This window comes from Mchenga conophoros, linkage group LG3 (genome assembly GCF_057382185.1).
Source record: "Mchenga conophoros isolate Kocher_MC1m ecotype Shallow Benthic linkage group LG3, M_conophoros_male_GT1.1, whole genome shotgun sequence".
In the NCBI taxonomy this organism is placed as follows: Eukaryota; Metazoa; Chordata; class Actinopteri; order Cichliformes; family Cichlidae; genus Mchenga; species Mchenga conophoros.
The window spans coordinates 71,907,815-71,934,644 of NC_140528.1; the positions used below are offsets into that span (position 1 = coordinate 71,907,815).

The following is a 26,830-nucleotide window of genomic DNA, read 5'->3' on the forward strand; positions in this document are numbered from 1 at the left end:
AAAGAGTTGCCGTAAGAGTGAAATGTATCACATTTTTGCAGGAATAGCACATTATAATGCATTATTGATGTGCTGCAAAACTAGTTTCGGAGGTTTCATTGTATTAGTGAAGAAAAAAAGTAAAATTACATTGAGAGAGGGGATATTCCCTCCCAGATCCCAAGCAGATACAATGCCGATATTTGATGATTTAACCCTACAGTATATCGGCCGATACTTTTCTTTCAGACAGATTTCTGTAACATTTGCTTATGCCTAGTTATTTATCACTCCTTGTTAGTAGTTTTTATTTAATAAGCTTTTATTTTTAAAATAAGTCTTTAATCTGCTGATTGTTTGCAGAGTTCCCTCTAGTGGACAAATTATGCAACATCATTATATATGCTGATACCGATATAAGAGCCAATAGCTGATATTGACCGATAAGTTGGCTGCACCAATGCATTGTTCGAACCCTGCAGATGCATCCGTCTTTAAGTGTGTTACCCTCCTTTTAGGATTGAATCCTTTCCTATAAATCCCTAACATGGCACATCATTTCACAGCTGTCAAACTGAATGACGTTTCTTAGCCCTTTCTGTCAAAATGTACTGAGAGGCGTATAGTCATACTGAAAACAGTTTGAATTAGCATCATAAATGATTTTGATTCGTTCCCAGGCATGGATTGAATTGTAGGATCACTAACTGTAATTATTCATGCTTTGAGCGGCAGTATAACTACTCCCCTTAATAAATTTCACATTTATCTGAGGTGTATAGCACAGTCAGTTACCTTTTTAGCCATCTTTATAGCATTGTTAACAGTGCATTGTAGTGACCTTAAAAACACGAGACACTTTTCCCGTTTGTCGCGCGTGAAGCCTTTAAGTGTATGACCTACATGTCCATGTGATGTGAGAATGTGATGCGGCACATTATCTCACATCAGCTGGAAGTTTGCAGCCTGAAAGTTGTTTGTTTGCACACAACTGTGGAGTGCTGTCGACTCTCCAGCACTTTGTGCAGTTCTGTACATCCGTACTGATGGTGATGCAGTTTTTTTGTGCATGGTGCTTGTGTTGTTGTTAATCCATTCGCCACTTAATCGAAGTCTCGGATCGCATGAGAACATTCATAAATGGAGAAATCTTAGAGAATTTGACACTATTAAACATTTAAGAGTCTGTTAATATTCTCATTAAAGAATTTTTTCTTCTTTTTGGGGTGAATGCCGTTTTTCTGCAAAGGTTTCCCCAGATTCTGCCTGGTTTTCATGCTATTTTTTTGTCTTTTTTTAGTGCGACGGGTGCCACCGCGATTCTCCATTCCACCTACAGACAATGAGATCATGCCTGGCGGCAGTGTCAATATCACATGTGTAGCTGTGGGCTCCCCCATGCCATATGTCAAGTGGATGATGGGAGCTGAGGATCTTACGCCGGAAGACGATATGCCCATTGGACGTAACGTCTTGGAGCTTACGGACGTACGGCAATCGGCCAATTACACATGTGTAGCCATGTCAACCCTCGGGGTGATAGAGGCTGCGGCACAGATAACAGTGAAAGGTACATGTGCCTTTAATTCTTCTTCTAATACTGTAATTAAAGACTGTAATTTTCATAGAAATGCCAATGCTAGAGGCAAAGGTATTAATAGTTCAGTTCTTAGAGTGTGTATTTACTTCAAAATACAGTATGTCTCCAGTTTGCAGCTAATATTTGTTAGTAATCTATCCGAGCAGCGACTACTGGCAGTGCTTTAAAGGAACTTATTTACCTCACACTGCCACGATAAGTCATCTGTAGAGGATTCCTTAAAGCTTTAGACAAGCCCTGGCACCAGCCTCGGTGCATTAGATGCCAGGCTGAGAATATAGTGAAGTGCTTATCTCTCAGCTGGAGAGCTACAGAGCCAAAAGCGCACCATTTCTGCGAGCAATTTGTAAGAAAGGAGGGGGCATGTTAGAGAATGAAACATAGTGAGTATACTTTGGTGTAGACATGGTACTTATCTGTGCGTAATCATATCTACACTGCAGTGTGTCAGAAAGATACCCCCGATTGGTGCCGCCATGTTTACGAGCACACCGGGGACAGAGCCACGCACACAGACATTCAGCTTTGTTTTTCCAAGACACAACACAGAGATATTAGTCACAATATAACCCTCTGGCAGGAGCTCCCCCAAAAGCATACTTCAGATGGTGTATAAAGACAATCTATTGCCCTGATATCTTTTTGCCATGTGCCACGGTGTGGGGAATTAAAGTAATAAATTTACCTGTTTAATTATTAAAGTGATAAACACTGGGAAACCCAAGATTAACGACAACATCGCTCCGAAATGCCGAACGTGGAGTGTACAAGCCTTAAATCTCACTCATTAGATGATATGTCGCTTTTTTCTTCTTCTTTTTTTTTTACACGACTGTAAACTAGGAAAACTAAAGTAATATTAAGACTATCCACCCACCTAATCGAATACGCACAACACAGTCTCTTATGACTCCACATACACTGTGGCTCATCACTTTCATGTGCAGCGGTCTGGTAAATGAAAGTTATCAATAAAAGTCAACCATCAACAAATTAAAATAAAGTCTCTACGGCATGTACAATAAATTCCTCTACCAATATGTGACTTTTGTGTGTTTTGCATTTTTATTAATATTCATTCTATAATTATCATCACAGCGTTGCCCAAGGCTCCTGGTATTCCTGTAGTGGAAGAGCGCACAGCCACAAGCATAACATTGGCTTGGGACTCTGGCAACCCTGAACCAATTTCCTACTACATCATCCAGCACAAGTCCAAGTACTCGGATGAGTTGTACAAAGAGATTGATGGCGTAGCCACCACTAGGTACAGCGTCGGGGGCCTCAGCCCCTACTCCGACTATGAGTTTCGGGTGGTGGCGGTAAACAACATCGGCCGAGGGCCACCCAGCGAGAGCATTGAGGCCAAAACTGCTGAGCAGGCACCCAGCACCGCACCGAGGCAGGTCCGAGGTCACATGATGAGCGCCACCACAGCGTTCATCCAGTGGGATGAGCCAGAGGAGGCCAACGGACAGATCACGGGCTACCGAGTCTACTACACCATGGATCCCAGCCAGCACCCCAACCACTGGGAGAAGCAGATCGTCCGGGGGTCTAATATTGCCACCATTCAGGGCCTCATCCCAAATAAGACCTACTATATCAAAATTTTAGCCTACACTTCAGTGGGTGATGGGCCTCTTTCTCCAGATCTTCAAATCATTGCAAAGACCGGAGGTGGGTTTGTTTTTAAATCATTAAGAAAAAAAAACGGCAACAGACAATGAATGAAAATACAAAACCGGAAAAAGGCTGCTAAAAAGTATCGTTGCTCTTAACCCCGCAATGAAAATTTTGAGTGTGAAAAACATTTTTAGCCAGTAATCTTAAGTGAGAAGGAGCGATTCAAATGCCTCGTTGTTTATGTCTCACGAAAAAGTCCTGTGAAGACTATCGCAATAACTCGACCGCCAAGTGGCGTGTGTGTGTGCACGCGTGACTCGGATGAGAGTGGATAGTGCAAGACACGACGAGTAATGAATTCATCTCTTCACTCTAATTTCAGTTCCGTCCCAACCAACCGACTTCAAAGGAGAAGCCAAATCAGAAACGAGCATTTTGCTGTCGTGGAACGCTCAGACGCAAACCGGACAAGAAAATCAAGTGACAGGATACGAGCTTTTATACAGAAAGAGAGATGACAAAGAGGAGGTAATTACTTTCTAATATTAAGCTATTTTGCTAAGACTTAAGAGTCCATAATGCTCCTTAACACATTAATAAGGTTCCAACCATTTTTGGGATTATTGTGTTTAATAATATTATTATTTGCCTACTTATCATGTTATTAGTCTGCATAGTTGATCTATCCTTACCAAGTAAATGCACGAATATGCAGTTGTTCCACTGTTAAACTTCTAAGATATTGTTTATTTCAGAGGTTTAACTATGGATATAACTGTTATTGGTAAAATCTGTGACTTCAGTGAGACAATAGCTCAAATTAAAGCTGTCTTAGTAAAACCTATCATTTGATTTTCCTTCTGTTCTGCTGTAGTTTAACGAATCTTATACACAAAGTGACAATGCCACCCTTTCCTCCCAGAAACGAGTCAGCTTTGAGCCGACAACAACGTACCTACTGAAGGACTTGAAGCCCTTCACTACTTACACTTTTCGGCTGGCTGCCCGAAGTAAACACGGAGTTGGAGCTTACACCAATGAAATCTCTGCAGAAACTCCACAGACACGTAGGTCTTCTTCCTTATCTGACAGGGTTGAAACTATCTGGGAAGGAACACATTTTCAAATGCATTCAAAGTTTTATGTGGGCCGCAAAAAAAATAAAAAATAAAAAATCGAAGATGTGACAAAAATGTCAGAAAGGTCCTTCTGAGCACAGATAAACCAAATAAGATTTTTCCCCCTTTAAATGTTTGATGCATTTGAAAATAGCAAAGCTGTAAACACTTAAAATGGAAAATCAGTGTAACAAAATCTACCTGACCATGCTGTATCCCCCTCCCCCTTTGAAAAGGTTGCATGGGCAGTGTACCCGGGGCTTTCCTGTAAAGTCAGGAGACGAGGTTATAAAAAAAACTGCGGGCTCTCCACCTTTGTTGTGCAAAAACAGACGTAAATGAATGATAAAGCCTTGAATTATTTATGTGAATGCCCACATCTGTGTCTCCTTTTTTTTCTCCTAAATGAAAGGGCATAGCTGGCCTTTAGGAAGCCTTGTCTCCTGAAATTGCATGTCAGCCAAAAAATAGGAGAATAGAAATGTTTTGGAGTCTGTCTGAGCTTTCTATGTGGCTACAACGGAGAGAACCAAAGCAACTTTTTTTTCCATTTTCTTCAAGAACTCTCACCTTAATACTCAATTCAGATTTGAACGAAGAGCGTTCATGAGTTTCAATATCATAGAAAGCTCAAAGCGAGTACTGCCTTTGTAGTTAGGGACATGTTCACCCGAAAGACCTCAGATTTATGCAGCTGGTTAAAATTGGGGGAGGGGGTAAAAACAAAAATTGGAAATGCAGAGAATTACCAGCCTTAGATTTCTTATAGAAAAATAAATGAATGTTTTTAAAAAGAAGAGGAAACTTCTGTGTATCTGACCTAAATCTGAGGGCTTTGAAAGACAAGGGCAGGGATCAGGTAGGTATAAAAGATCACAAGTTTTAACTTGGCTCAGATGATGTAGTAAATGATGTAGTTAACTTGGAAAGAACAGTGCATGCCAATGTTATCAGAATGTAATAAATCAGTCATGTCTCCTTGGGAAGTTCTCTGTTGTACAATCAGGCTTTTACCACAAACCAACAGGCTTCGGAAAGGTTGGTGACAAACACAATATATATTTTTTTCTATTTTTAAAAATAGTTACAGCATCAACCTTTATGTTTTTGGATTGATGGTAACTGCTTGCCAAATTTTTCTTAGTCTGTTTTAAGATGGTTTAACTTACATGTCATCTGAAGTAGGTGTAGCTTTTTTTTTTCTTTCATATTTACGGGATCTAAGAATATTAGAATATGTGATTTTTGTCTTCTTTGTTTTTATAAAAAATTTTTTGTTCATGACAAAGGTAGGTTACATATGGTAAATCAGTCCATTTAATTTTCCCAGTCACCACCATCCATTCATCACGAGTTGGTACACTTTTGTGTTTGTCGTTACCTTTCGTTTTGCCTTTATTTGTGTATTCCACGTTTCACTGATTTAAAATGTTTTTGATTTACCCACGTGTCCTTGTGTTTTTGCCTCATTTTTTTTATCATTTTATTTCCCTCTTCTTTTTTTCCCTTGGTTTGGTCAATTTTACCATCATCACCCTGAAAAAAACAAAAAACTGAAACTCCTTTCAAAACACAAAATCCCAAAAAAAAAAAAAATCCAACCCAATGAATGGCCTCACCAAAACCCACCAAAACCAAACCCCAAAAAACCTGCTCCAAATCCAACCCGACAACCAGAACCCTCGGGCCCACCTCAGGAAGTCAAGTGCTATAGCCCCAGCTCCACCAACATCCTGGTAAGTTGGCGGCCACCACCTGTCGAATTACAAAACGGGATCATAACGCAATACGCCATCCAGTACGCTGCGACCGAAGGGGAGGACGCGACTACTCGTCAAATCGTCAACATCCCTCCGGAAAGCACCCAGTACCTTTTGGAAAACTTGGAAAAATGGACAGAGTACCGTGTGACTGTCACTGCTCATACAGATGTTGGAGCAGGACCGGAGAGCCTGCCGCAGGTCATCCGCACAGAGGAGGATGGTATGTGTTCGCTAAAACAAAGCTCCAGCTGCAATTCCAGTCTACCCTTCTTAACCTACCCTGTCAAATACTAACAGCCTTGCCTATATCTACAAACCCCCCTCTTCTCTTCTACCCTCTCTGCCTGCTTCTAATATGACTGTCGACACTCAGTTCTTTTAACCCTATTTTTGGACAATGCTTTTTTAAAAGAAAAGAAACTCACTTTGCAAAAAGCACAATTTTTTGGCTTTTTTATATCCCCCACCTCGTACGCTGCTCAATTTCAACACATGGTATGGCATTTTCAGCAGAAGGCCTCCAAACTTCCAGTCCCAACTGTCATTTTTGAAACTTTTACCGAATGTCATCGTATTTTTCACTTTTTTCTTTTTTTTTTGAGAACTTGACAAATTGAGGACAGTGGGCAAAACAAAAGGTGGAAGATTTTTTTTGAAGGCCATTTTTTAAAAAGTTTTTTTTGTCTCTCGTCATGTGATACAGTCATTTTTAACCCATTTTTTTTTCTTGCTCCATAGCCAAAATTCTTGCCGTGCTTCAAGCAGTCGAAACTCTTGAAGTCTCCTTTGGCTCCACTTTTCTATTTTGGCAAAAAGGCATTTTTATTCCATGTTTTTAAAATCCACTCTACCCATTTTTAATGTTTCGACATTAGGTCAGTTGTCAGACCTGTTTTTGCGGTTGGTTTTTACCCCCCCCCCCCTCCTTACCATTGTTGAAATATTGATGTCATGCAGTGCTTGTTGCAGTTTGCTGCACTTTTGTGATTTTTATTTTTTATTTTTTTGGTCACTGCAGCATTTTGCGCTTCGGCTTTGGGCGAGATTCAAAGAAAAAGAGAGAGAAAAAAAGGGGGTGAAGGGGTTCTCTATAATTTTCACCTTTTTTCTTCTATCCCATGGTGTTCCTCCAGTTCCTAGCGGGCCACCTCGTAAAGTTGAGGTGGAGGCTGTCAACTCCTCATCAATTAAAGTGATCTGGCGTTCACCGATGCCCACCAAGCAGCACGGTCAGATCCGAGGGTACCAGGTGCACTATGTCAGGATGGTTAATGGGGAGCCCACAGGACAGCCAGCCATCAAGGACATCCTGATTGATGATGCCCAGGTACAACACCCCCACCCCACCCTCAGCCAGCCACCACATCTGAGACACATAATGTTTTTCTCACTCACAATTACAAACTATTGTTATGTAAGCCTGATTATTTATTCAGCTTAGTTGTAACTTGTTTTGCCACTAATGAGAATTCAGTTGGACACACAAGCTTGTTTATCTGTATGTGGATGATCATTTCTGCTTTTTCTGTAAATATTCTATGAAAAAATTGTATTTAATTTATTTAGTGGCTGTAGACAAACACTGTGTGTGCATTTTATTTCCAGTGATTAGTGTCTATGCCTTATTTGTTGTCTCTTTTTCTCTCCATGTTCTGATCTCAAAATCAGTGGGAATATGATGATACAACTGATCATGTGAGTAGATCAACTTCACGAAATACAAATGTTTTCTGCTGCTGTCAACCTCTGCATGCCCGTACATATGTTAACTAATAGGTTGAGTGTTATTTCATCTTTAATAACTGCAGAAAGGAAGCTCATCTGAAGCTTACCAAACTACAAGTGCTGATGAACAAAACATAACATGAAATAAAATTTGAACTTTTGTAGTTATTTGTTAAGTAAAGCTTTTCACTGTGATCCCTGTCAAGTCACACATGCTTCGAGCTGAAGTATATGTGATGCAGCATGTCAAAACCAGGTCAAATAATAATACAGAGAAAATACAGAGAGAACCCCAACAATCAAACAACCCCTCAGAGGAAGCACTTGGCAACAGTGGGAAAGAAAAACTCCCTTTTAACAGGAAGAAACCTCTGGCAGAACCAGGCTCAGGAAGGTGCAGCCATCTGGTTGGGGGTGACGTTTTCGTTTATTTTTGGTGACTTTTTAACTTCAAGATGTCAAACTGTGTTGGCCCTTTGAATTATTGTGGTTTACTCATGTGCAAATGGATAAATAGTCACGTGTAGTATGTTTGGAAATGGTTAAACTTCAGATAAAAACTCAACTAGGCTTAAAAGAAGCTGCTGATCAAGCACAATTCACCTTCTACAGACGGAAAAGTTGCCACCATCACCAAAGGGGTAAATCTCGCTGGGCGAACAGCCCGGTCACACCCCCAGCCAACTGCTGCTGCGCTCAGTAGGGTCTCTTCCTGTCAGCGAGGAGGGAGAGACGATTTGCAAAGAGCTGTTTATCTGACAGTGAAGTCAAGATAATAAACACTGGAAATATTGGAAAGAAAGGTTGTTCCTGATTGTGTTGTTGCTTGGCTACAGCTGGGATTCTCGATCTGCATCTTTGGCCAGCTGTTTAGCGTGCTGCCTCACATATGCTAAAGGAATGTGTTCGTGAAGGTTATTTTAATATCACATCCCACTTCTGTTTGCTTGCATCTGCATAATAACACATGAGCATCCTGCAACTCAAGTCTTGTGTCTTCACAGGAAATGATCATCACAGAACTGCAGGCTGAGACCACGTATTCTGTTACTGTCGCAGCCTTCACGACAAAGGGCGACGGTGCACGCAGCAAGCCCAAGCTGATCACCACCACTGGTGCAGGTAACGGAACCATCACTGCTGACACATCTCCACTTTGCAATGCTATAGTATTGCATCTAATAACAATCAAACTATTATGTAATATCCTAAGCATTATTTACACTTGTCAGTGAGCACGAATACGGCTAATTACTGTCTCATTAAGAAACAATAAGTCTTACCCACTGGTATGACATGGCAAAGCTGAAGGCACTTTTATTGTAGAAACGTAAACAGACAAAACAAAAAACCAGGAAACGCCTCTTGTACTGCGTCATGCCACACTAAAGACAGAGATAGCTGACTGTAGATTGACTAACACTGAATGCCTGTGTGCTGCAAATATTTCTAACTTGTCCCTTTCTCCATTGCTGCTATTAGTTCCTGAAAAACCTTGGCTTAAGGTCAGTACAACCAACATGGGCACAGCTCTCCTCCAGTGGAACCCCCCAGCAATAACTCACGGGCCCCTGCAAGGCTATCGTCTCCGCTTCGGCCGTAAAGATGTGGATCCTCTGACTGTTATTGAGTTCGCAGAGAGAGAGAACCACTACACAACCAAAGAGATCCACAAGGGAGCCTCTTACACTTTTCGCCTATCGGCGCGCAACAAGGTGGGCTTTGGTGAAGAAACGGTCAAAGAAGTGACCACAAACGAGGACGTTCCAAGCGGCTACCCTCAGAACATTAAAGCGGAGGGCGCCACCACCTCCACCATTCAGGTTAGCTGGCAACCTGTGCTGCTGGCAGAACGAAACGGGCAAATAGTGAAGTACGCTCTGCAGTACAAGGACATCAACAGCCCGCGCAGTCCCTCAGAACTCTTCATCACTGCCCCAGAGTCGACAGTCATCCTGGATGGCCTTAGGGCCGATACTACTTATGATATTAAAATGTGTGCCTTCACCAGCAAGGGCGCTGGTCCCTATAGCCCAAGTGTCCAATTCAGGACACAGCCTGTGGATCAAGGTAGGACCAGTCCCTGAATTTTTTTTAGGCCTTTCCCTTAAAAAAAAAAAAAAACAATAACAAGCCGACCTTTCCCTGCTCTGCCCTTTCCAATCACTTCCCTAAAAACCTCAAAAGGCAGAAGTTGTCAAAGTACGGAGTCAACCCGAAGACTTTGGTTCTGACATACTGCCCTATCATTAGTCTCTTTAATCTAACAGTCATTTAAGAAATGCACATGGAGTAAGTATGTACGTCTCTTTGTCTTGTCAGTTAAGCAAAGGTCAGTCATTAATTTTAAGAGCTGGTGGGTAAGAAGGTAAGAGGATAGTGTTGAGTTCAGAGTAGCACTGCTGCTTTCAGCCTGGTTTAAAGAAGGCATCAGGTAAGCAACGATGTGGGACTTCTGTCGGTAGATTTGTTTTAAAAAAAAAAGAGCGAGAGGATGTTTTGTGTCTAAATCACATGCTCCCCCTTTCTTTTAGCAGTGTTTGCAAAAAATTTTCACGTGAAAGCTGCCATGAAGTCGTCGGTGCTGCTGACATGGGAAATTCCAGACACCTACAACCCTGCTCAACCTTTCACTGTGAGCATTGCCTAGCTCAGTATGGCACTTTCATATACACGCAACACAAAGCCTTGTAAATACTTGCAATGTACACTACATTAGAAATCATGTGGTATTCTACATGAAACCTCAAGTGAATCATCCTTTTACAGATCCTCTACGATAACGGGCAGAGTGTGGAGGTCGATGGGAAGTTAACCCAGAAGCTAATCACGGGTCTTCAGCCTGAAACTCAGTACTCTTTCCTCTTGACCAATCGCGGCAACAGCGCGGGAGGTCTTCAACACCGCGTGTCCACCATGACGGCCCCGGACGTCCTCCGCACCAAACCCTATTTGGTCGACAAGACCAACTCAGACGGTATGGTGACTGTGGAGCTACCTGCAGTGGAGACTTCTGAGAGAGTAAGGTAAGCAGAAAAAAAAAACGTGCACATGTGTTTTCCTTTTATTTTTTGATTCATTAGTACTGCATAGATCAGAAGTATTGTTTTCAGTCCCGAATTGAGCTCCATCAGTGAGATACAATACATCCATTGCAGCTATGCAGTCAAACACATAATAACAACATAAGCCAACAGATTAGCTCGGAGCAGCGTTCCTGAGTCAACTCTGAATTTCCTGACCTGGGTAGTGTATCAAAATGTGTCTTGTTGGATATTTAACTCGTTTCCCACATCCACATTACTGATTTGTATTTCCTACTGTTGCTCTGTGAATGGAAATAAACAAGTTAACTTGATAGCTGACCTTGTCAGGGGTAATTCTTCCAAAACAGTCATTTATATTCATCCCTGCATTTCAGTGTAATATCCACTTCACCTGAGTCATTACACAGTGGAGCACCCCGGCTCATTTAAGCACACTCCTCTAAGCCCTATAAAGTCTCTTACAGCCTTTCAACAAAGCCCAGGGTTGTCAGAAGGCCAAGGATCACATCCGATTGCAGACTGAAGCTCCAAACCCATCTTGGGGTTTTCTTTATTCCTTTTTAAATCGGTGGTTACATTTGGACCACTATCTCCCACGCCAGAGCTTAAGCTAATTAGTTTCCCATTAGCTGGCCACACTGCTATCCTGGCTAATGCTAGCTAGAGCAGCGCCCAAACCAGGAAGCCCAAATCTGGCAGGAGGTCGTTATCTCTGTTGCCACCGCGATGAAGAGATGAAAAACCCATCTCGCTTTGCTGAGCTCTCCTAATTAGCCCACAGGGGGCCTAACTGAGGTATAACCATATTGCCTGACTTCAATGAACATGCTTGAATTAATGCAGAAAAGAAATCCCTGATCAGATGATAAGAGATCATGTAACTTGCTAAAAGCATGATTTTAGTCTCTTTGCACTGTTTTCTGGTCAGCAGACTACGCTTTCTAATACGGACAGACACCGTTGCCGTGGCTCTTCTTGCTGTGTTGTTTATTCCACTGACTCCACCCAGTCCAGAACAATTTGTATTTATATAACACTTTATATTTTGCAGGGGTTATTATATTGTGGTGGTACCTCTGAAGAAGCAACGCACCGGCAAGTTTTTCAAACCCTGGGATAGTCCTGACGAGATGAATTTGGAGGAGGTATGCTGAAAAGGATGATTTGGTTTTAATTGTCATAATTGGTTATAATGGCTATAATTTTTTTTTCTTTTTATCTCCTTATTATACTCGGCTTCATAACGAGCCCTATAAACTTTGCGCACATGCAGCCCGCACACGTCTTTTCCTTCAAACTAGGAAAAAAAATAAGGGGCTGGGAGAACAGCAGATGAGTCCCGCTGATTGACGCAAATAGCTGCAGAGAGCACTGTTCATATGGAAATGAGAACATAAAGTAGCCATCAAGTGCACTGCAAACTCAAACCCCTATCCCCACCTCCTCCTCCTCCTCTTTATGTCTGTGGTAATTACCTGAAGAGCTGCATCAGGCCTTCATGTCTCTTCTCATTCCAGGCAAAGCTAGGCTACCTGCATATCCACAAAACACTTGACAACTTTTATATTTAGCCAGTCAGGATAATTCGAGGGGGGTGAGGGGTGGGGGGTCTGGGCTATGCATTGATGTATGTGTAAGCAAATGTTTCAATTCGAGGTGGAACAAGAAGAATAGCACTCGCAAATCGAATCTTGATAATTATACCTCAATTTTTAAATCTTGAGATGTCGCACGTGTCTGGAAGGCTGAAAGAAAAACACGCGGTGTCTCACCTGGTATCGGCTTTCCAGCTCGTGCCGATGTGTCTGTAGCCTTGACCGATTGGCCAAAAGTCACCCCTCTGTCAGAATTTATTTGTTTGTCAATATTGGCACTCACCTTTTCACAACTTTTCCCAAGGGCAGCTAGATTTAGCTGTGTTGACAGGAGAGATGATTGAAGACATTATCGGGCAGCACCAACAGCCCCGCAGCCAAAACAGAGCACACACAATGAGCGCACCCTCTCTAAAGTGAATGACAACCGCGCACGCACACGCGCACAGGCCGTGGATATGCATTCAGACGACGAAACAACTAGCCAGGCCCGATTAGCATAATTATCATCCGCGCTTTGTACCAGAAATTTAAAATCTGATGGCTCGTACGAAGGGCACAGTCCTTCAGCCTATTAGAGTCACAAGCGCTAAAACTAATCGCCCAAGGAGGCAACAGAGGAGTGAAAAACGGCAAACAAATAAAGCACAAATTAAACGTGAATTTGAACATGTTGCTAATTTAATCTCAATATATATAATCCAGCTCTACACATCTTTCATTCGAACTGAAGGCAAAGAATTAAAAACGCATAACAGAAGTCGTCAAACACAGAAAACTCTTCTCTTCTATTTGTCTACATATTTCATCAAAAAATCTTTCTGATGCTATCAGCAAGAGAAGAATAATTGAGCTGTGTAAGTTGTGAATTAATTTGGTGTCTTTTTTACTGTTTGAAGCTGTTGGATAATCCTCAGCTGTTTTATATGCTGGAAATCCACACAATCTTTTAATCTGACAATCTTTTGTAGTCCAAAAAAACACGAAATAAGTCATTGATCTTTTCTTGTAATGTTCCGGCCTTTTTTTTTTTTTTTGCAATCAGCGTTTTCAGCTCAGCGATCAGGGGGAAAAAAAGAAGAAGAAGAAAAAAAATCTAGATAGAGATATTTGGTTTGTGTGGATTTGTTTTCATGTGTGTACTGGAACGTGTGCCTGTGTGTTATCAACTGTCTGCTTCTCACTCCTCACTGTAGCTGCTGAAGGAGATAAACCGAACGAGCAGGGGCCTTCGTTTCCAGAGGCAGGCAGAACCCAAAGCCTATATCGCCGCTTACTTCAAAGACCTGCCCAAACAGTTCACCCTGGGAGATGGAAAGATCTATGGGGACTTTGAGAACAAGCAACTTCAGAATGGCCAGGAATACATCTTCTTTGTGCTTGCTGTTCTGGAGATGTCCGAGAATGTAAGTCTACCCCGCGATACTCGAGTATAAGTTTTCTTCCCATTAGGAAGCCCCCTTGCTAGTGATTTCACATTCTTTGTTCTTAAAATAAAAAAATAAAAAGCAGCTGTCCGTGTTGGTAAGCAGAGGAGGTGTTAACCGTGCCGCGTCCTGGCTGAGGGTCGGAGCTGGCTTCTGGTCAGATGTGTTACTCTGAGTCCTTTTGAGGCGTTGGACTTTAAAACTTAAAGCTGCAGCCAGAAGAAGCTGACCCTTGCTGCTTTAGGGAGAGAAGCCCCTTAAGACCTTAGCTGATCGCGAGAACACCTCGATAACAGCGCTCCTCTTTAATTGCATCCAGTGTGCGGTCCGCCTTATCTTCGCTGCTGCAGCTAGTGTGTGTGTGTGCATTTGTCTGTCTGTACTGAAGACCAGAAAGCTGCATGATTAGGCAGCTGCAGGCAAGATGATGGAGTTGATGAGCTGCAGGGTCTATAGTGCTGCCTCACACTCTCTCCACTAACCCTGAGTTCAGGTAGAGCAAAAACGATAATGACGGACGGAGGGAAATCTCTAATTTGCCCACTGAAGCATATATTTTCTTCCCACTGGACCTTTTTTTTTAATCTTCACTTGGACTGTGGAATAGTTCAATCAAGGCTCCAGTATAGGAGAGATACTAAAGATAATTCTGATTGGTCAAAGTCCGGCTTAGAATGAACTACACAGAAAAACTTTGAATTGGCTTTTAATATGTATTGTTGGTCATGTCTGTCTTCGCCAAGATATGCTCAGCAGTGGCCGTATATTAACTGAAGGTTTGCAGTGCTGCTTTAAATACCTATAACTACCTCAGGCACCCAAAAATAGGTCTAGATGTACTAGCCCGCTCTCATTCCCAGGGCGTCAAATACTGACGCTTTGTCAAAGCTGCTGGCATCTAAAAGACACGCATGAGGTGTCATTTAGCGTCAGAGAAAAGCGAGAAGGTCCTTACCCACATATGGAGCGTGTTAGAGACCACTCTGTGGATAAATGTTATTTTTAACACCCCCTAACACTTTTTTTTAACCAACGAGAGTTAGAGTAAAAAGAAGCGGAAACAAAACAAACTGTTAAATCCGGATATAAGAGGGTATCAGACTGCGTGTAGCACATTTGACACCCTGGAAAGCGTTTAGATTGGGTTTGTTGTACCCGCCAACACTTTTGATGTCGAAATGATGCACAGAAAACTGGACAAACCTTTCATTTTTTTTAAAAATGGCGCGTATTTCAGAACATTTACCTTTAATTTGTTTTTCCCTGGCTCAGATTATGTATGCTACCAGCCCCTACTCGGACTCGGTCATTTCAGCCGACATCGATCCCCAGCCAATCATCGATGAGGAGGAGGGCCTCATCTGGGTGGTGGGGCCTGTGCTAGCTGTTGTCTTCATCATATGCATCGTTATTGCCATCCTCCTTTACAAGAGGTGAGGATTTAAAAAGCTAATTAACACACAGGGAGCACAAGCATGAGAATCCAATTCAGAATATACAGCTAGCTTAGCGTGAAAAGACAGACTAACACGCAAACACGTCAGACTCTGATACCAACGCACGCTAATGGGGTTGGCCTAACTTCTGGCGCCATATCTCTGTATCTAGTTAGCTGTCAAACAGCTAATGTTAGGGATGTGTTTCTTAGCAAATGTCTGTGATTAGCTAAGGCAGTTAGCCGTAGCTTTAAACTCCACATTCCACTGGAAATACCAGCTGCATACAAAGCCAATAAAGAGCCATGTATTTTTCCCCCTTCAGTGTAGGTGGGAAGTCACTGAACTCTATTTCTGTGCTAGTGCACATTGACTGCAAAGGAGACGGTATAAAACAATGCACTAATGTACACACGCTTTACTACATAGACCGCATACGTGCACTTTAAATTCATGTCATCTATAGTCACCGAGCATTCAAGTGTTACCAATAAGTATTTAAATGTATTTTAAAAACCCCACACATGAATTTGCAGTTAGCACATTTGAGTGCAGATGCTAAACGTAAGAATGTAGCTAAAACCATAAGGTTCATTGATCTTCAGACAAGCCGTGACTGTCAAAGCCAGTTGCGCGCGCATGCACACACGCACACACACACACACACACACACACACACACACACACACACACACACACACACACACACACACACACACACACACTTTTAATCTCTTGTAAGTGAATTCAAGAATGCAGCTACCCAAGCTGTCAAGGCATGAAGTGCAGTCGCCCACGATCCTTCAAACAGACACGTGCGTTGACTGAAAGTTAATCAGACACGTCCCTCCGCCCCCTGCACGCACAAACACACACTCTTAAACCCATGTAACACTGTAAAAAAAAACACTTGCTGTAGTGCATTTTCACACTGAATCAAAACAGCCTCTTTTTATTTTTTTGCATAAAACCCCCTAGTGGTAGTCAGACCTCGTGCTGTCACTGCTCATCAGTCAAGCGTAGGAGGGGAGAGCTTTGACTATCTGCTGCATGTCACCGCATGTGTGTGTGCAGCCTTTGAAAGGCCCTGGGGCCTGGGATAGCTTCCCAGCCTCTTCCTTTATCCCACTACCTATTCCACGGGAGGGGGGACTCAGCTCTTGATCCAGGCTTTGACCTTATGCTGCCCTCCTGTTTTGCCGGGACAGGCACATATTGAAGGTGCACACTTACACATCTACACACTTTGCTATCTTGTCCCTTCTCACCTTTTACATAAGGCAGATTTTCTGCAGTGTTCATTCAATCAAATGTCCAGGCCTAAGCAGAATTTAACAGTAGTCCTCAAGGTTTAATTTTGGAAGGGTAAGATTAGTAACTGAAGAGTCAGCACAAGCCCAAATCACATAACAGTACCAATACCGAAGACCAAAAAAAAATCCATCAATACTATCAGTGTAATGTAAAGAGGTTTAGAGGTACAGCTTTATTCTGGCTCTTGCATTTTATTGTCCTTGGCATTCGTTCATATAAAATTTGAGATAATACAAAGGTGACTTGAAAGTGAGCATGGACTGCATATGCGGCTGGCTTTGGTCTTTCCATTCGTGGCAGGCAGATTTACACATCGATTACCCAGCCAGTGTCACTGCCACATTAGGGAACATTTAGTGCATAACCAGCATATATTTCTCTTGTCAAGATCAATTTTTATGTGACAAAAGTCGCCTCCTGTGCAAAACAAATGGAAACAAGCATGTTCTGCTGAGCTATAGGAAAGGGCGCGGGTATGACGAGCAGAGAGAAACAGAAGTCAGGGCCAACTAGGGTTGCGGTGCGATCGCAAGCAAGGTATCCTCATCAGTGCTTTAAATCAGTATTATCATTATTGTTAGAGTCATATCACATTAATCTGCCTCACTGTAGTTTCATGTGGGCATTTAACACATAGAACAGAAGGGCAGTGCTCATTTGTGTTTGTTTGATTTTTAAATTGGTGCTTAACGTTACTGCGTTTGCAGAGATGCTCATTTATTGCTCTCTCTGACTTGCAGCAGTACTACTACTCTGTTTTCGTGTGCTTGGGCCACAGTGTACCGTATACATTACAGAGAGTGGATATCTCAGTCTTAACGAGAGCACATCCACCCCCGCTGATGTTATCGTTATTAGCGATCTTGCAGGGGGGGACGACAGGATGGTCGGACTGCCGAATCAATAGAGCGCGATCGTTTTGTTTTAAATAAAACAAATTTGAACACTCTTATGTGCTTGACTTGCACACATTCATCCGAGATCCTGATCCCACTTGAACGTGCCGACGTCGTGACTTTAATAAATGCAACAGTGGTAGGCAGGAGAAGGCAGACACAGCAATTAAGAGTCAAGAGATGACTTTTATGCTCGAACAAGAAGCAATCAGCTGAAACTGCTTGAAATAGCAGAGATACAATGTACAAATCTTGGATGCACCTGGGAAACTGTAGCATTTGAAACAAAGAGCCCCAAGGCTGCATAATTGAGCATAATCTCTGAAGTGAAGCATCACTAATCTCGCACGCGAAGCAAAAACTGAGATATGATTGGTATCGTTTGTCTCTCATGCAAGCCAGCCATTTACTTATTCTAAGGAAAAGTTTATGGCATTCTCGAGTATACAAAGTCAACGGTCTTACCACCTAATGTTTTGTTGATATTTCTTTTCTTGCTCACCAATGGAGCAGCAAGCCGGACAGGTAAGAGTGAGAAAGAAATAGATAAAGACCTAATTCCTTTCAAAACCCTTTTTTTCCCCCCTCGTCCTTGCTGTGCATATGATACCTAAACCTATAGAAACTGCTGTCTCTCATTTGGAGTTGAAATGACCTGGGAAGCATGTTGCTTACATCTGCTGTGTATGATAGGAGGAGATCAAAGCACAAGCAGCTTGACCTTTCCAACTGCTAATTAACTTTGTATTCGTGGTGCAACATGGCCCCCTAACTTGCTTCTTTTTTAAAGAATGAACTACATTTACATCTGTGAAAGTGGCACTTGATTCGAGAATCTAACAAAACTAAAAAGGGAGTGGAGCAAGTTTTCTCTGAAACAAAAAACACTATCAATATATAATGTAATGCACTCTTAAACCAACCCCAGCTACAGCTTCCAAATTACTAAAAAGTTGTATCCAAACCTTCGCCTGACATTAGTAGTGAAAAGTGAACAAAAGGTTTTGCTAAAGGTAGTATTTACTGTCTAAGGGCGTATTGTACTTGATGGCTTTATACTATAACGTGATGTTATTTTGCCTACCTCTTATAGCCCTATGTACTACAAGAATGTAGCCCTGTCACTTCCTTAATTACATATGTGCCTTCATTATTCATGAGACCGCGAGGCAAGCTTTGAGGTTACACAATAACAATTAAGAGTTTTGAGTACAAATTAGTCAAATAATCTCCCGGAATTAATTAAAATTGACAATTTGCTCCACAGAAAACGAGCCGAGTCTGAAGCTAGAAAAGGTAGTCTCCCCAACAGCAAGGAAATGCCACTTCATCATCCCACTGATCCAGTTGAGCTGCGACGTCTCAACTTCCAAACACCCGGTAAGTATCCCGAACGATGCCACATGTTGTCGTCTTGGTGTGGTGTGAATTTAAGACTGAGGATGTCAGTGCTACTGAGTGCTTGCTTTAATTAATTCAGCTAGCCTAATATGACCTCACTGTAAGAAAACACATCATCTTTGCAGTGAGATTGGCACAGACTGTGTGAGCAGTTTGCAGGTAGATAATGGACAGGTGCTTGAGAAGACACAGAGGGTCAGCACTGACACGGGCCTCCCTGGAGACATTTCTTAGGGAGGAAATGGAGAGGCAGAAATGTGAGCTTGACAGTTTCGTGACATCTGTCATCTTCCTCTGCACCTGGGTTATCCAGGTCATCCAGACCTGTCACTCTGTAGCGGTGTAGTCCTGTTAGGACAAGGAACATCGCGGAAGTTGAGCAAAATACAGAACGTCCGTGTGTTTCATTCGGTATGCAGGCCATAGGGATACGAAAGCGGTGACAAGCTGTAAACAGCGATGTTTACTCACGCCGACCTTTAGTGCTGAGGTGAGCGGTCGCGCCGTGGCTCAGTCGTGCGGCCGTTTCTCGCCTCGGGAAAAGACGGGAGTCACAGTCCATTTATCGCCTGGAAAGGTGGCATGCATCTTTGCCTCCATGCTGACCAAGAGTGGCACACTTGACTGCCGTTTGAGTTCCTCTGGCACTCGCTGCTTTGGGACAGGTGTTCAGAGGCTGCCAATAATGCCATATTTTTCAGGTCGGCTAGTATGAAAGGAGGATGAATTATCCCCGCAGGCTCATTTTTGCTAAAGATTATGCATATTTATGAATGCTCTTCAATGATTTTAGGGGCCATTACAGAGTGTTTCATCCCAGCAGAGGGGTATTTTTCCTTTTGGCTCAGAGTGATCTCAACTATCCTTCCACTATTTCGCTCGCCTCTCAAGCCATCACTTTTCCCCCCAAACAGCCTTTTTGAGAGCTGATATCTTGGCTCAAAAAGGGCCAAACATTTCTTTTTCCTACCACCTGACCACTTTCTCTCAAGTCCTGAAGCAGCTTCTACATTAGACCACCTCTCTCCCCTACTCTCTCTCAGCTCTTTACCCCGTCAATGGACATTTTCATCTTAAGGACGCTTGATGTTTGAGCGACAGTGTGTTGGAAAAGGTACCTTCATTGTCCCCCAGTGGTGGAAATGGATTTTGAGTAGTGGGTTGCAATAGAAACGGCCTTTGCCGTCTTTCAGAGAGACGCGAGAGTGGGTGGGAAAACGCTGCAGCTTCCATTAGCTAATGCCCACTTGTGCCAGAAACCAAAATGAGATATCACCTCTGCAGAGACAGACTAACACCCAGCTGGTGTGTCATAATGGCACATAAATTCTTAAGGAGTCTTGTTGAATTTTCTTTCATCTTTTTCCCTTTATCTAAGCTCTTAAATATACTGACACCTACACATAAACTATTGCATTGCTATTATACTGACAAGCCTCCAAGTAGCATGTTCAATACGTTCTCACCCCAGAGCATCAAACACTAGAGCAAAAGAGACAGGACTTTTAAGACACTTGGTGAGGCAAAAATCTGCCGATATTCTTTTTCTTTCAGACACATAAAATATAAGCAGATCCCCTGACGTTTCGTCTGTGTATTGATGAGTTCTTGCTAAGATAGTGTGACACTGCAGCTTAAAAATAATCTTGTTGTACTGTCACAAAAAGCTACTCCTTTAAGCTCTTCTAAACTGCTCAGATTAGCGGGTTGTTTGTAGCGTTTCAGTTCATATCAGTTGTATTTATATAGCAGCAATTCACAATAACATTCCCCTGAAGGTGTGTTATATTGTAAGGTAAAGGCCCCACACTAATAGAGAGAAAACCCCAACAATCAGATGGCAGACTATGAGCTAGCACTTGGCAACAGTGGGAAGGAAAAAGTCCCTTTTCAGTAGTGTAGCCAACAGAGAGGTTGCTCTGTGGTGGACAGGCTATCCACATAGTTAATAGGGTGCTTCTCCAATCTCTTCTATAGTTTTTTAACTTTCATTCATCAGCTGTTATAAATGGCGATATCGGTGTATCTGCAAACAGGTAATATCAGGCGATATATATCAGCAGGGCAAAAGTATCAGCTTTAATAAAGTTAGTTATCTGCTGTTATTTTGCATTGATCTCTTGATGCACTGGTTGCAGCAACACTGGATCTTAAGCAATGACGATGCTCACATTTGCAGAGTATGGTACCGACATAAGTTAGCCTGCCAGGAGATAGCGGTTTGTATCTCATTTTGGACTCTGTGTTGCTTGATTTCATTTTGCTTTTTACTTGCTTTATGCTTCTTAGTTTTCGATACCATAAAGAGAAAGAGATTATAGTTTGGATAAATGTGTGAAACCCCACAACAAACCCTGCAAGTCGAAAAATGTGCCGCTTCCAAAGGCTTGTTTTAAAAAGGACATTATTGGACAAGCTGGGAATGAATGCTTGGTCTAGCTATCGTCATAAGCCAGTGTCGTCTCACTAACAACAAAGGCCACCTGTGAGACACAAAAGCAGAGTTTGAGGGAGGATCGAGAATCAGCTGATACATTACAATGCCGGCGGTCAAGTGTAAAAACAGTGGCAAATAAAGCGCTCGCAGTGATTTGCGATTCTGTTCCTCGTATGCTTTCTTATTTCCATGAAATAAGCATGGTGGCATAGCAAAGCTTCTGGCATGGTGATTTGTATGTTACTAATGAATGTCCCATTTAGAAAACACATAATCATGCAGCTCCCTCTTGTCACATTTCAATTTCTACCTTCTCTTTGTAAAGACAATAGTCATCACATTGCTCTGACGTCTGCAATATATTTAATTCCACCGCCGTTTCCTCCACAGGTTCAGGTGCGCCCAGTCACCCCAGTAACCTCCATTTGTCAAGTTAGTTGGTCTCGATTACACATTTGACACGACTTGTTTTTGGAATACTTTTTTTTCAGCTTTAACTCCTTTCTTTTCTTTTTTTTTCTGCCAAGCCTTGTATCTCCATCCCCATCTAATCCATCTTATGTTAACGCTATATCATCACAGGAGGCGGAGTTTGAAATGACAGCCTTGAAACCATGTCATCACTCAAAGCAGACGTCAACATCTGGCCTAACATTGAATGTCTTTTCGTTTTGTTTCGTTCTGTTTGTTTTGGGATGTTCGTTCGTGTCTGTGCTTTAATGTCATGCTAACTGTCCACTGCAGCGTGAATAACGTTCTTCTCTCTCAGTAGGGAGAGGTCCCAGTGGGGGCAAAGTGTGCTCGGTGACTCCTCATTGGCTTCTGTGCCCATATTCTCTTTACCAGCATGGTCACTGCTTTGAGTGAACAAACTAGCCTAACAACGATCCGCTCTTCCATTTTCCCTGTTGTAACCACATGCCGCTTATCTAATGATTCACCATTTGCTTGTGCTTGGGTGATGCCCTCTCAAAAGACTTGGGGACTGACCTTGGGTCCAATGTGATTGGCAGGTATGGCCAGCCACCCTCCAATCCCTGTCATGGAATTAGCGGATCATCTGGAGCGCCTGAAAGCCAACGATAACCTCAAGTTTTCACAGGAGTACGAGGTGAGTGTCGGAAAATTCCTAATGTTGATTGAGCTCTGTGAGTGTGAGTCAGCTGCTTAAACGGCAACTTTTTGGGGGAGTGTTGGCCAAATCACATAAATTTACTTAATTAATATTAAATTAATGATATTTAGCTGCATGTGTTTGGTGGCTGGCTTGCCGGTAGGGGTGTTGGCAACTACTTTCATCACCAAACTAAGGCTTTAGGCTGTTTGACATGTCAACACAGGTATAATTAATAACACTAATAATGGCACATTCCATTTCTAGTTCCAGGACCCTGCTATTGTGCCTGCTGGCTCAGTGACATTGCTTCCCGAGGCAGCTGAATGGGTTATTAATTTCATTAGTAACACCTGTGCTTTTTTCCGCTTTGACAAGTGTATGCTATAAAGTAAGCCTACATGACTAAAATGTTACGGCGGCAGCCACAACATATATCATTTTATGATTTAAAGGTGAACTCTCGTCATTAAAAATTATGCTGTTGGTGCTTCCAGTATCTAAGTGGGTGGGAAAATAGATAGATAGATAAATGATATCCTGTGTTTGGTGGCTCATTTTGTCACCCAATATTAATTTATAATGAACAGGGCTGAAGGGGTGTCTCTAGTCTTCAGCTGACTCATCAGATTTCATCATCCTCAGTCAGACAAACTCCAACTCCACTGTTTTGGACTGCAGCTAGCAGCGCTGGCTCTGCTCTGCTCTGCTGTGAGCTGCAGAGCTACTCTCACCAGAACATGGAGTCATGGAAAACTGGCTCATGTGCGACTCCACCAAGATCACCGAGGTTACAGAGCAGCATGGGCTACCATCGCTGGCTGCAGTTTATACGTTGTAGTTGGAGTCAGACTGTGGAGCATAGCAGGCCACAATTAAGTACATAACAATGAACGTATTTGCAGAGAGATGCCTAAACAAAGTTAATGATAAGAACATGTTAATAGAAGCCATAGCTGTGTGTCTCCTTGTATGTGTGCATGTATCAATGCTATGGAAAACACTCCCATCTAAACATTAACTACTGTCACCTATGCATACTGACCATGACAATCATCAGGATAAAAGTGCATTAATGAACAAGTGTCATGCAATCAGGCCTTCGGGTTCCCTTACCTGCTGACTGTATTCAGGCAGTTGTAATTGTTACCTGCGTATTGCCATGTAGATGAAATTACACTGGCAGAACACTCATGGTTCCTCAAAATACATGCAAGCAAGAGGTGCTTTCTGTACGAGATATGAACGGTCACCTTTTCCCTGCCAATTTCTCTCTGCAGGTCCTTCAACAACTCCAAAATCTATGAGGTCACTGCATGGGTGCCTGCCAAGCTGCCCAATCATTATTGCAGCTTAAGTACATTGAATTCCAATTTCATAGTGCTTACTCGAGAGCAGTGGAAAGCAATTTTGCGAGCACAATGAAATAAAGATTCCTATTATGAGCAATGTTGCAGCCCACTGTTTCAACATATTTTGATAAAATATCAGGCTAAGCCTGCGGTTTGTCTCCCACATATTTATGCTTAGGTGATTTCTGCAGACAAAGAACTCGGTCTTAAAATAAATTCCCATTGGGCTTAAATGTAAAACACCAAGTTAATCATACACACCTCTGTAATATTTGTTTAACCCTAAACTGCTTATATGTTTATACTTGTTAAAGATAAAGAAACTATGAGCAATAAATTGCACCAAAATGCCAGATTTTGATCTTATTGATCAAAAAAGTACGATCATTCTCATATTTTGCTATTTTGCACTTGGTCTATCGTCGCCTTCATTGGAGATTAACTCAAAAAAAACAAAAATCATTAATAGCACAGGAACAATATTTTCCTGTTAATGCGAAATGAAACTCTATCTATCATGTCTTTATGTTTTCCCTTTGTCATATTACATTTTATAGTTCATTTCTCTGCAACAGGGGACCGTTATCAAGCCCTGCTTAACAAATCTGAAGGAGGGCCTGGATATCAAAACTGAACTAGTCTCGAGTGTAGCGCTCTACTATGAGCCATAAAATCCTGCTAATCAAATAAGAAAAGCTGATGTGAACACAAGCAATTTCCTCTGTGACCAATTCAGAATGCATTATTTTGTTAATCTAATCTTTTATATCTAGAGGTTATTTCATGCCAAAAACAACACAGTTCAAATAGTTTTCCCACATTTCTGTTTTAACATTTGCACAGCAAAAGAGTGAACTTTGTGTCCAGTGTGTGTAGACACCCCACTTTCTAAAAAGGCTATTGGATAGTAGTACCCAAATCAAGTATGGGAGATTAAATGTGTGGGTAAGACTGATCTATGGACTCAACAACTTCACATCTTTGTGTATGCAGAGCGGGTGTTGTACTGTACGCACTGGAATAAAGTCCGTGTTCCACACACATGATGTTAAAACAGTACCCTTCAACCTTTCAGCATCCCCGGTCTAACAACAGCACCAGACGTGACCTCGAGCCCCAGGCACACTCTTAAAGCGGTTTATTTAAACACCCGCATAATGTAATAGATATGATTTTCATTTTCACTCGTTGTGAGGTGAAATGCATTTTTCAGTGGGCATTCTGACAACACGCGCTAGGAATCGCCAAAGAGTGAAATTCAATCTTGTTTTACGTGCCAAACGGAGCCAAATAGTTTCACTGCAGTCACAAAACAAATATCTTCTCTCTTACAGTCCATCGACCCTGGCCAGCAGTTCACATGGGAGCACTCCAACCTAGAGGTCAACAAACCAAAGAACAGATATGCCAACGTGATAGCCTACGACCACTCCAGGGTCTTGCTCTCAGCTATTGACGGTATGTCGCCCACCTACATCCTCGCTCCTAACTGCTGTATCGATTCTGCAGATAGCCGGTGCAGCCTCATCTTTGGGACCTCGGGAGTGCAACCAGACTGTACTTTTAAATTATATTCCTTCACGAGCATGGCAGCCTGCTTATTTGTTTTGATACCCCAGGTGCTTGCAAAGAAAAGGGAAAAAAATGGCCTCGGGAGAAAGAAAGAAAGAAAGAAAGAAAGAAAGAAAGAAAGAAAGAAAGAAAGAAAGAAAGAAAGAGAAAAAAAAAGGCACTTCTGTCTTAAAATGCTGAAGCAAGCATTCAAATGAAACTAAACAATGACCCACAGTTAGGGATACAAGTGTGTTTCACCGGCATTTGTTTCTTTGCTGCTTTATTACACTTCAGGGTTACATTTTGCATTAAGCCGAGGCCTGTTTTTAAGCAGAATTTGCACGCTGAATCCAGCATACACACACAAGCGTGACTTTTTTTGTGCCTTTTTTAACCTAGTCGAACTCGACAAACTCACAACAACCCACAAGCTTGCTGGTGCTGATTTAGTGCAGAGTTATACAGAAAGGACTCATTCATGGTTTTGTACTTTCAGAGTCGAACTTGAGCCCATTACAGGCTCGATTTGAACCCCACCAGTACGCTGCTCACTACATTAAAGACGCGTTGCTCACGAGTTTCTAATGAATGAAAGCACATTTTGAAATGGACAGTTAAGTGCCGACTCCTTCACCACTTTATTGGATTAAACACAACTTCACATACAGCTATTAATTAAGCATTTCCACTGAACTGCTCTCGGGGGGGCGAAGGCAAATAAACAAATTAGTAAATGGATAATGTGACAACAACAGATAGAAACAGCCTTATAGAGCCCCCCACACCCACACTTCTTTTCGCAAGTCTCTCAGAAACAGCACACAGCTTGAGCACTGATGGAGCTCCATTAGCCAGACGTATAAACACATCTGTACAACCACATTGGAGACTTTGTGCTGCGGAAAGTGAGTAGTTCTCAGCCAGGGGGACATCAGGGACTTCCTCTATTCTTGCTAAAGCTTAAACAAAGCCTTTCGGCAAGCAATGTGTCTATTGTTTACTTTGATTGAGTTCTTTGAATGAAAGGGATTTGGGATTTCACATCAGAGTCTGAAGACGGAATTCACTGATGTGGGGGGACGGATCAACCGAATCTTTGGCAAACAGGCGGCCCTTTAATTGCGGTGACGTTGCTGAATTTGCTCCACTTTCGCTGACTCTTGACCGTTCGCCTGACCGTACATAGCATACACTCGCAAGATTAAACTGGAACCTAAAACTTTTTCTTCCTTTCACTTTAGCGTTTTAGAAAAGTTTTAGATCAAACCCGAAAGTCGCGTTTACTCCATAGTAGTGTCATTGCGTGCTCGTGAAACCATATTTTTAAAATATATAGATGAACTACAGGAATTACCTTTAATTTAAGTCTTTTAGTGAGTTTGATCATATTTGTCAGTGCAGCCACTGCGAGGAGGCACCGGTGACAAGACATCTGCGTGACTTCGT

General features: G+C 42.2%; 1 protein-coding gene across 28 annotated transcripts in view; it reads left to right on the forward strand.

The window, feature by feature from the left end:
* ptprda (protein tyrosine phosphatase receptor type Da) overlaps nt 1-26,830 on the forward strand; it is a 418,286-nt gene that overhangs the window by 373,333 nt on the left and 18,123 nt on the right. For 7 of the 28 annotated variants that reach the window (XM_085267046.1, XM_085267051.1, XM_085267049.1 and 4 more), the window contains 19 exons: nt 1,280-1,549; nt 2,678-3,259; nt 3,588-3,733; nt 4,128-4,272; nt 6,001-6,306; nt 7,220-7,413; nt 7,755-7,781; nt 8,816-8,933; nt 9,294-9,881; nt 10,346-10,446; nt 10,581-10,837; nt 11,910-12,003; nt 13,650-13,859; nt 15,153-15,313; nt 18,040-18,051; nt 18,794-18,906; nt 21,755-21,796; nt 22,378-22,475; nt 25,165-25,288. In XM_085267046.1, coding sequence (XP_085123172.1) covers nt 1,280-1,549; nt 2,678-3,259; nt 3,588-3,733; nt 4,128-4,272; nt 6,001-6,306; nt 7,220-7,413; nt 7,755-7,781; nt 8,816-8,933; nt 9,294-9,881; nt 10,346-10,446; nt 10,581-10,837; nt 11,910-12,003; nt 13,650-13,859; nt 15,153-15,313; nt 18,040-18,051; nt 18,794-18,906; nt 21,755-21,796; nt 22,378-22,475; nt 25,165-25,288 — 3,588 coding nt within the window. The remainder of the gene's footprint in view (nt 1-1,279; nt 1,550-2,677; nt 3,260-3,587; nt 3,734-4,127; nt 4,273-6,000; nt 6,307-7,219; nt 7,414-7,754; nt 7,782-8,815; nt 8,934-9,293; nt 9,882-10,345; nt 10,447-10,580; nt 10,838-11,909; nt 12,004-13,649; nt 13,860-15,152; nt 15,314-18,039; nt 18,052-18,793; nt 18,907-21,754; nt 21,797-22,377; nt 22,476-25,164; nt 25,289-26,830) is intronic. The other 21 variants (XM_085267061.1, XM_085267062.1, XM_085267063.1 and 18 more) reach the window with 14 other exon arrangements.